Source organism: Kryptolebias marmoratus, linkage group LG23 (assembly GCF_001649575.2).
Source record: "Kryptolebias marmoratus isolate JLee-2015 linkage group LG23, ASM164957v2, whole genome shotgun sequence".
Lineage (NCBI taxonomy): Eukaryota > Metazoa > Chordata > Actinopteri > Cyprinodontiformes > Rivulidae > Kryptolebias > Kryptolebias marmoratus.
This window is the reverse complement of record NC_051452.1, coordinates 13,844,530-13,855,379: the sequence shown is the minus strand read 5'-3', so window position 1 is coordinate 13,855,379 and position 10,850 is coordinate 13,844,530. Positions and strand designations below refer to the sequence as shown.

General features: G+C 39.0%; 1 protein-coding gene across 1 annotated transcript; it reads left to right on the top strand.

The window, feature by feature from the left end:
- The first annotated feature begins 275 nt into the window (after positions 1 to 275).
- LOC108245678 (proteoglycan 4) lies at positions 276 to 8,866 on the top strand. The gene is made up of 4 exons (XM_017432780.3): positions 276 to 376; positions 4,286 to 4,408; positions 4,512 to 4,586; positions 4,831 to 8,866. The coding sequence occupies exons 2-4, from the start codon at positions 4,335 to 4,337 to the stop codon at positions 7,142 to 7,144; spliced, it is 2,463 nt and encodes an 820-aa protein (XP_017288269.1). The 5' UTR covers positions 276 to 376; positions 4,286 to 4,334; the 3' UTR covers positions 7,145 to 8,866.
- The last annotated feature ends 1,984 nt before the right edge of the window (positions 8,867 to 10,850 follow it).

Below are 10,850 nucleotides of genomic sequence, written 5' to 3'. Positions count from 1 at the left end.
TTATAGCTATTTTCATGTTTGCTAATTTTGATTAGCTGTGGTGACCATGTTGGATTTGACTGACTCCATAACTAAATCAGTTGTAGATGTACATCCAATGATCGCTTTTTGAAAGTTTAATCAAAATCCGTCCAGTGGTTCATGAGATACTTTGCTAACAGATAAAAATGGCAGGCTTTTCTGTTTGTCACACCTGAAGCTAAATCATCCAGTAGCACGTGCTCCTCTTGTTAAAACATGTTTCTGCTCCGCAGTGCTTCCTTATTCTGCCATAAATCAGGGCTCTGAGTCACTCCAGGAAGCGGCTTACCTGTGTCGGCCACTCGTCGAGTGTGACAGTGTCTCTTCTCCTAACTTTGGACGGTTTAAACAAACTGTAAGTTTACTTTGCTTTACTGAACTTTGTCTTCAGGAACTTTTCTGTTTATATCTGCTCAAATATTTGGAGAACATGTTGTCTTTTTCAGTCCAAAGTTGCATGACTCTGCTGTTTGAAGACAAATCTACAGGACTATTAAAAAACTGGAATGAAACAGTACAAACTTTATTCATAGTCACCAAATAACAAACTGTGTAGTATTTTGACTGAAATACAAACACTGAAGTCAGACACAGGAGCCTTCCTCTGATTCTTATTAGACCTTTTAAAGTAAATGGAGACTACTAGTGAAATGTTGTTTGATTTTTAGTTAAATTATTCATTCCTGTAGTACTTTGATCAAGGAAATAACCCACTTTTATTGCAGCTCCTCACTGAACTCTTTCTTTGAGCTGTACGCACCACTTCTGAGAAAACAATACTACTATGCAGGGACATCGCCAGAGGAAGTGATACAGGAAGTAAATCTTTCATAAACAAATGTAAACACAATACTTGTACCGTCTTGGGTTTTGCTCAGTTTTACAGAAGACTGTAGAAAGGAGCTCTCCCTGCTGCTCTTCCTGTTTTGCCAGGTGCCTGCTCAACAGCACATGACTGCTTACACAAACTGAAAGGCACATGACTAGCAGAAACACCTCCACCCCCTCACACAATAGATCATGTGATCTCAGGTTTTATGTGTGACACCATCTGTGCGGCAAAAAAACTGATCAGCATAAACTATGCATGATGCACCCTTTTAAAAACTGGCAAACTATTTGCTTGCTGCTACATGGGCAGGTGTGTAAGGTGCCTTGCAAAAGTATTCACCCCTTTGATGTTTTCTGCTTTTATTGCTGTCGTAAATCAGTCATGATCACTATAAAATGGCCCTCTTTACAAAGGATATACAAAAAAAACTTCAGTGTCAAAGTGAAACTAAATTTCAACAGGGTAAAAGTATACAATTAAATAAAAATATTTGATTTAAAACAAGTAGCTGCATAGTAGTAGTTGCTCTTCGTATTGATGATGAATTTACCAGAACTCCTCGGGATGTTTTGGTCCTTGGAAATCCTTTTATATCCATCCCCTGGCTTGCAATTTTCAATAATCTTTTCTCTGAATGGAAGTAGGACGGTGAATATTCACCTGTTTTACATCAAATATTTTTATTTAATTGGTGACAGATTTATGACAATAAAAGCAGAAAACATCCAAGGAGGTCTATACATCTGCAAGGCACTGTATATGGTGTTGCTCCTCTGTGTGTCAATTTTTTTTCTGTGGCTAAGAAACACCAGTCTTCCTTTTATTAGACAATCATTGTCCTTAAACAAGTCAAATAATGTTGAAGATTATTTCAGCTTTACAGTGTATCCTATTTTTCCCTGTTTCTTATAATAAAATGAGCTCAGCAACACTCATATACACTGCCTGTCCAAAAGAAAGTTGCCACCAAAAAAATGTTACACACTAATATTTTGTTGGACGGCCTTTTAACTTTGATTACAGCACACATTCGCTGTGCCATTGTTTCAATACGCTTCTGCAATGACACAAGATTTATTTCCATCCATTAATGTTGCATTAATTTTTTACCAAGAACTTGCATTGATGATGGTAGAGTCTGACCGCTGCACAAAGCCTTCTCCAGCACATCCCAAAGATTCTCAATGGGGTTAAGGTCTGGACTCTGTGGTGGCCAATCCATGTGTGAAAATGATGTCTCATGCTCCCTGAACCACTCTTTCACACTTCGAGCCTGATGAATCCTGGCATTGTCATCTTGGAATATGCCCGTGCCTTCAGGGAAGAAAAAAATACATTGATGGAATAACCTGGTCATTCAGTATATTCAGGTAGTCAGCTGGCCTCATTCTTTGAGTACATACTGTTGCTGAACCTAGACCTGACCAACTGCAGCAACCCCAGGTCATAGCACTGCCCCCACAAGATTGTACAGTAGGCACTAGGCATGATGGGTGCAACACTTCACCTGCATCTCTTCTTACCCTGATGCACCCATCCCTCTGGATCAGGGTAAATCTGGACTCATCAGACCACACGACCTTCTTCCATTGCTCCAGAGTCCAATCTTTATGCTCCCTGGCAAATTGAAGCTTTTTTTCTGGTTAGCCTCCCTTATTAGTGGTTTTCTTAAGACTACACAGCTGTTCAGTCCCAATCCCTTGAGTTCCCTTTGCATTGTGCGTGTGGAAATGCTCTTACTTACTATTAAACGTAACCCGGAGTTCTACTGTTGTTTTTCTTCGATTTGATTTCACCAAATGTTTAAGTGATCACAGATCACGATCATTCAGGATTTTTTTCTGGCCACATTTCTTCCTCGAAGACAATGGGTCCCCCATTATCCTTCCAGTTTTTAACAATGCATTGAACAGTTATTAACCCAATTTTAGTAGTTTCTGCAATCTCCTTAGATGTTTTCTCTGCTTGAAGCATGCCAATGATTTGACCCTTCTCAAACAGACTGACATCTTTTCCATGACCACAGGATGTCTTTTGACATGGTTGTTTAAGAAATGAGAAGCAATTCATTGCACCAGTTGGGGTTAAATAGCTTGTTGTCAGCTGAAATTTAATCGCCCATGCAGTAATTATCCAATAGGAGGGTCATACATATTTGCTTAGTTAAATCCAGGTGACAACTTTTTTTTTTTTTTTTTTTGGCCAGGCAGGGTAGTTAGTGAGTGAAACTGTATTGCACTCCTGCTGTACTAATCTTTTGGACAATCAGTGCAAATTAAGTTGGCAATAAATTAAAAAAAAATGTATAAATAAAGGCCTAGCATTCTTTGAAGGATACGTATCACCCACAGCCTTTCATGCCCAAATTTTAAACAAAAATATGATGAATCGGGACAGAGTTATACTGTAGCTGATTTGGTCAAGCCTTGTAAACGACATTATGGACAATTTCATGTGATTATTCTCACAAAATGTGACTCATGTCAGGATTGGAGTTTAGGTTGAGTTTATTTTGTATTACATTTGTTTCTTCAGTTGTTTTTGGTTATTCCTGTGTTTAGTTTTGTTTGTTGTTTTTTTTGTTCCCTGTGCTCTCTGTGTCCTCTGTGCTCTCTTTCATTTTTTTTCTTGTCCTCAGTCAATCCCTTCTTTGCCTGCCTCACCTATCTACACATGCTCCAAGTTTTGTAATCATTTACCTGTGCCCACTTCCCCTAATTACCTGCTGTCTTTAAAACCTGGTCATCTCCACTTACTCACTGGTCTGTTGTCACTTTCATGCTCTGTCTGGTTCCCCTGTGGTTCCCCTGTGTAGCTCTTGAAGTATGTGGTAATGATCACTCAGCTTCAGCCACACAGCTTAATATCTGTAAAGTTGAGTTATTTCCATTTTTGTGTTTGCTAAAGTTGCTTAACCCTTGAATTGGGTTGAGATCAGTTGTAGAAGTACATCCAGTGATTTCTTTGAGTGAGTTTCATTAAAATTTGTCTTGCGGTTCAAGAGGTTTTTCGGCTAATGCTACAGACAAATGGACACACAGACACACACGGACACTGGCAAAAATATAATCGCCCTTTTGCCTTTGGCGGTGGGTGATAACTAGTCCGATAAGACTACAGTTAAGCATTTGCTAAAGTGTGATTTATCCAGTTTATAGCAAGAAATTTATCTACTCTCCTTAAGTTCTATAATGACGTAACACAATATTTTATTTCACTTCTATGTTGATGACACCAAGATGTATTTGTGAGCTAAACCCATTTCCATACTTCTTTGCTCTTTCCAATTTGACTGTTTTGAAGAGATTAACACTTGCTCAATTTTTTCCCCAGTCTTACATTTTATTCCGGACTTCACAATTCTCTTTCTCCTCCCAGCTGTACTTTCTCCTCCTATGTTGTCCAAATAAACAGTTTGTGTTTCCTCTGCAGATGAAGGTACAAAATGTGTGTGAGCTGATGTGGATGTAAATTCACCACAATGGATCAGTGGGAAAATGCAGATGAGAGCGCGCCTTTGCTCAAGGAACAAAGGAAACAAATCAAAGCTCAAAGGTGAGACAATAATCTCGTCCTCACATTTTCTCTGTATAAGAGTTTGTCACTTTGATTCTGCATTATTGTTATTCATATTCTGTTTTTTTGTGTTATGTTACAGGGCAGAAAAGCATTCCACACATACGTCATCCTGCAATTCCATCTCAACATGTCTGACTTGGTGTTGCTCTTTCTGGTACTTCTTTTCTTTTTGATTTTGGTTATTTTGATATTAGTTATCATTAGATGTTTGATTTTTATCCATAAATATCTTGATACACTCAAATAATATATATTTTTTGTAGTTGTGTATAAATTTATACTCTCTGCTATGTCTATATACATCCCTTGAGATTTGTTGTTTACAATTTAAGAGACTTTGCTGCAAATACTGTTCATCTAAAAAATGTTCCTAAGTAATTTGTGTTATATTTTTCTAGCAAACCTCAGAGACCAGACTCGCCTGAATCTGAAGTTGTGCCTGGACCAAAACTCATACCAGAACATGAACCTTTATTACAGCCTGAATATGGGACTATATCTGAAACTGAATCCATACAAGGATCTGAACCTTTCTCAGGAGCTGAACATGAAACCATATGTGAACCTAAACTCATTCCAAGACATGTGCTTGAATCTGTATCAAGACCTGAACCAGACCCCATACAAAGACCTGCACCTCACTCTGCATTAAAATCTGAACTAGACCCCATACAAAGACCTGTTCTTGAATTGGCACTTGAAACTGAATCTGTATCAAAATCTGAGTCTGAATCTGTACAAATATCAGGACCTGCAGGTAAATCTGTATCTGGACCAGAACCTATAGCAGGAGCTTTTATTAACTTGGTATCTGAAACTGAATCTGTATCAGAATCTGAACCTGATTCTGTACCTGAACCAGAATCCAATGCAGAACCCCCACCTCAATATGTATCAAAACCAGAACCACAATCTTTACTTGAACCAGATTCGATACCAGGACCTGCCCTTGAAGCTGTACCTCATTCTGTATGCAATTCTGAACCAGAATCTGTAACTGAACCAGAACCCATACTAGGGCCTGCAGCTGACTCTGTATCAAGATCTGAACCTGCATCTGTGCATGAACCAGAACTCATACCAAGACCTGTTTTTGACCCAGAAGCCATATCAGGATTTGTTCATAAATTGGTACCTGAAACAGAATCTGTATCAGAATCTGAACTTGTACCAGCGGTTAAACCTGAACCTGAATCTGTACTTAAAGCAGGATCCATACCAGGACCTGTGGGTAAATCTGTACCTGAACCTAAACATATAGCAGCACCTCTTCTTGACTTGGTACCTGAAACTGAATCTGAATCAGTTCAAGAACCAGGACCCACACTAGAACCTGCAGTTGAACTTAAATCTGTATCAAAACCTGAACCTGAATCTGTTTTTGAAGCAGGATCCATACCAGGACCTGCAGGTAAATCTGTACCTGAACCTAAACATGTAGTAGCACCTCTTCTTGACTTGGTACCTCAAACTGAATCTGTATTAGAATCTGAACCTGATTCAATACCTGAACCAGAATCCATTCCAAGTCCTGCCCTGGAACCTGCACCTGAATCTGTATCAAAACCTGAACCAGAATCTGTGCCTGAACCTGAACTCATACCAGGAACTGTTTTTGACCCAGAAGTCATATCGGGATTTGTTCATAAATTGGTACCTGAAACAGAATCTGTATCAAAACCTGAACCTGAATCTGTACTTGAAGCAGGATTCATACCAGGACCTGCGGGTAAATCTGTACCTGAACCTAAATATATAGCAGCACCTCTTCTTGACTTGGTACCTGAAACTGAATCTATATTAGAATCTGAACCTAAATCTATACTTAAATCAGAATCCATACAAGGATCTGCATGTGTATTTTCAGAGGCTAAACCCATAGCAGAACCTGCACACGAATCTGTGTCAAAACTTGAACCAGAACTCATACCAGGGCCTAATTTTGAATTGGCACCTGAAACTGAATCTGTATCAGAAGTTGAATCTGAATCAGTTCAAGAACCAGGACCCATACTAGAACCTGCAGTTGAACCTGTATCAAAACCTGAACCGGAGTCTATGCTTGAACCAGAACTGGTTCCTGAAACAGAATCTGGACTTGTAACAACAGCTGAACCTGAATCTCCATCAAAATCTGAACTTGAATCTGTATCTAAAGCAGAACCTATACCAGGACCTACAGGTAAATCTGAATCTGAACCCATAGCAGGAACTATTCTTGACTTGGTACCTGAAATTGAATCTGTACCAGAATCTGAACCAGAATCCATACAAGGAACTGCACCTGTGTATGTATCAGAAGTTAAACTCGTAGCAGAACCTGCACCTGTATCTGTATCAAAACCAGAAACAGAATATGTATCTGAACCAGAACCCATACAAGAACCTGTATTTGAACTGTCACCTGGTACTGAATCTGTATCAGAACAGGAATCTGAATCAGTTTGTGAACCAGGGCCAATACTAGGACCTTCAGTTGAATCTGTATCAAGACCTGAACCAGGATCTGTGCCTGAACCAGAACTCAAACCAGGACCTGTTTTTGAGTTGGTACCTGAAACAGAATCTTTATCAGAATCTGAATTCATACAAACGGTTGAACCTAAATCGATATCAGAACCTGAATCTGAATCTGTACATGAACCAGAACCTATGTCAGGACCTGAACCAGACTCTGTATCAAAATCATACCAGGACCTGTTCTTGGATTAGTACCTGAAACTCAACCTGTATCAAAATCTGAACTTGTATCAACAACTAAATCCAAATCTGCATCAAAACCTGAACATTAAACTGTATCTAAACCAGAACTGAAAGCAGGTCCTTTTCTTCAGTTGGAACCCGAAACAGAATCTGAATTAAAGTCAACAGTTTAACCTGAATTTGTGCCTTATCCTGAATATACCATCAAGACCTGAAACCAAATACATACGAAAACTTGTGCCAAAATTTGTACCTGAACCAGAACTTGCACCTGTGTTAGTATCTGATCCTTGACCTGCTTCTGAGAATTCACCAAGTCCTGAGCTTTAAAAACACCTTTTTTAAAAGTAAGTAACAAATATGTTCAGAAAAGGCTTACTGAGCATTTCTAAAAATCAAATTTTGAACGATTTCCTTAAACTTGGAATAGATGATGGGGTTGACTCTCAGTTACTGCCACAATCAAATTGATTTAATTTCCGTTTTTTTTTTTTTATTCCTATGGTCAATTAGCTATTTTAAGTTCCATTCAAAAGGAAGTATCCCAATGTAGAACAGCAATGTTGTTGGCCTCAGCCATACATTGGTAATAATTATACGCTCACCTCATTTTCATTTATTCATAATTAATCAATAACATTCACAATTTTGCATTTACTCATTTTTAAACTAACAATGTTATTATGGAGGGTGATTTCTTCTGATATATTGTCCACTGCTAAAAAGGCCTGTTTGTGTGTGTTCATCTGCCTGTTTGTTAGCAAAAAATCTCATGGACTACTAAGCAGAGTTCAATGAAACTTTCCAGAAGAAATGATTTAGTGTACATCGACAACTGATTGACATTTGCAATCATAGAACTCAGTCAATTTTCCAGATATTGAGCTAAAATTTGCTGTGGTATCAGCTGAAAGTGATCTCCAACACACCCTCTGTTCCTTATGACTTGTAGTTTGGTTTGCAAACAGCTTAACTGTATAAAAAGCAGCTCTTGTGATTTTGGGATCTTTTGATCCTATTCTAAAACCCTGCAAATTTTCACTGGACCTGTGTACATGATTGTAATACACCTGGATGAGATCTGCTGTTTTATTCCTTTGTTTTATGTTTAACCTTTACATGTCTTCATGAACATTTTTTTAAAGTCCATTTCAGGGGCCTGAATACAGTTGGACAAAAATAATTTTTGTAATCTTATATTAATTTACTTTTTATCTTCCTATTTAACCAAAACTTGGTTTATGTACTGTATGTATGTATGTATGTATGTATGTATGTATGTCTCTGTCCCAGTGTTCCTCCAAAACCCTCTTTGTTGGATGTATCTTGTTTTCTTAGATTAATTCGGTAATTAACTGTCAGCTATTTCAGATTAAAACTCAAGGGAATTTGGGTCTGAGGACTTTTAAATCTAAAAGCCAACTCATCAAACTACCATGGGCCTGTTTGTCACTTAATTTTCTGTGTGGTCATTTTGTTGTTAATTTTTGTTTTCCCGTTTGTGTTATCTGGTTACTTGATTTGGTATTTTTCAGTTATTTAGTATTACCCTCTTGTGACATTGTGTTTAGTCAGTCTGTCAGTTACGATGTTTGTTCTTTGTTCAGTTAACTATTTCTTAGATTATCTTTTTAGAAAGGTTAGATTTAGTTTTGTGGGCCTTGTAATTGATTACTTTGATTTTTGTTTTATTTTAATCTTTGATAAATAAAAGTCCAGTTTTTGAAGGTGTTTTGGAGTTTTTAATGCCTGACTGATTGGTCCTTCTTCATTGGTGTCAGAGGTGGGATTATTCAGGAAGACACTAGTCTTTTCTCTCCTTTCTTTTAGGTTTTTATTTTTAATTTGGGGAAATTTTTCCCTTTCTTCTTGTTGTTTTTCTTTCGGCTGTTCCCTTTTCAGGGATCGCCACAGCGAGTCATCCTCCATCTAACTGTCTTCTGTGTCCTCTGTCCTCACTCACACTATGTCTATGTCTTCTCTAACTGCATATGTATTTCTCCTCTTTGGCCTACCTCTTTTTCTTTTTTCTGGCAGCGGCATCTCTAACATCTGTCTACCAATATATCCACTGTCCCTCTTCTGCTCATGTCCAAACCATCTCAGTCTGGCCTCTCCAACTTTATCGCCCAGTTGTTCAGTCTGTGCTGTACCTCTGATGACCTCATTCCTAATCCTATCCATTCTTGTCACTCCCAAAAAGAACCTCAACATCTTCAGCTCTGCCACTTCCAGTTGTGTCTCCTGTCTTTTTGTGAGTCCCACTGTCTCCAAATCATACAACATAGCTGCTCTCACCACTGTCTGTAAACCTTTCCTTTGACCTTTGCTGCCAACCTTTTGTCACAAATCCCTCCTGAAACTTTTCTCCATCCTGCCTGGACTCTCTTCTTCACCTCTTTACCACACTCCCTTTTTTCCTGGACAGTCAAACCTAAGTACTTGAAGTCCTGCACCTTTGTGACCTCTGCTCCTTGTAGCCTCACTGTTCCTCCTGCCTACCTCTCATTCACACACATGCACTCTGTCTTGTTACGGCTGACTTTTATCCCTTGTCTTTCAAGTGCATACCTCTACCTATCCAAGTTCTCTTCCATCTGTTCCCTGTTCTCACCACAGATCAAAATGACATCTGCAAACATCATAGTCCACATGGATTCCAGCCTGACCTCATCTGTTAATCTGTCCATCACCAGAGCAAAGAAGATGTGGCTCAGAGCCGATCCTTGATGCACTCCCAGCTTCACATTGAAGCTATCTGTCACTCCTACAGAGCACCTCACCACTGTCCTGCTGTCCTCATACATGTCCTGTACCAGTCTAACATACTTCTCTGCCACTCCAGATTTCCTCATATAACACCACAGCTCCTCCTACCTCAGCACCCTGTCATAGGCTTTTTCACAAAAACACAATGAAGCTCTTTCTGACTCTCTCTGTACTTCTCCATCAACATCCTCAAAACAACAATGGCATCTATGGTGCTCTTTCTTGGCATAAAACCATACTGCTGCTCACAAGTAGTCACCTCTTGTCTAAGTCTAGCTTCCACAACTCTCTCCCAGATCTTCATCGTGTGGCTCATCAACTTAGTTCCCCTGTAGTTGCTACAACTCTGTACATCACCCTTGTTCTTAAAGATTGGCATCAACACACTTCTCCTCCATTCCTCTGTCAGAATGTGGTGTGAGCGTGGCGAACCCAATCCGCAGACTCATCTTTGGAAACAAAAACTGATTTATTTATATAAAAAGAAGAAAACAAAAAGCTGACGTGGCAGCAAAACTAACTATAACAAAAATCCAGATAATAACAAAGGCGGGACAAGGCAAGGCAAAAACAAAGAGGGACCAGACTGGAACCAAACATGAACAAACAACAATGAATCGGCAGGGAGGTGGAGAGGAAGACCAAGTTTTAAAGCAGAGGGTGATGAGGAGAAGTGGGAACAGGTGTGTGATTAGGAGTGAAGACAGCTGGAGATGGGTGTGACAAGAAACCAGAAAACTGCTGAGCGGAGGACAGGTGAATGATGACAACAAACATGAACAGGAAAAACTAAACTGAAACAATAACTCAAACCGAAACAAGACAATAATCAAAACAACAAACTGAAAATACCAAACTATGACATCCTCAGGTATTTTCTCACTCTCAAAAATGCCATTGAAGGGGAGATTTTTCCTCTGATAGGGGAGATCCCCTATCAACAGAA

Coding starts and splice junctions, on each gene's coding strand:
- LOC108245678 (XM_017432780.3), top strand. CDS start 4,335: ATGGATCAGTGGGAAAATGCAGATGAGAGCGCGCCTTTGCTCAAGGAA. Junction 4,409..4,511: donor AAACAAATCAAAGCTCAAAG/GTGAGACAATAA, acceptor GTTATGTTACAG/GGCAGAAAAGCATTCCACAC. Junction 4,587..4,830: donor ACTTGGTGTTGCTCTTTCTG/GTACTTCTTTTC, acceptor ATATTTTTCTAG/CAAACCTCAGAGACCAGACT.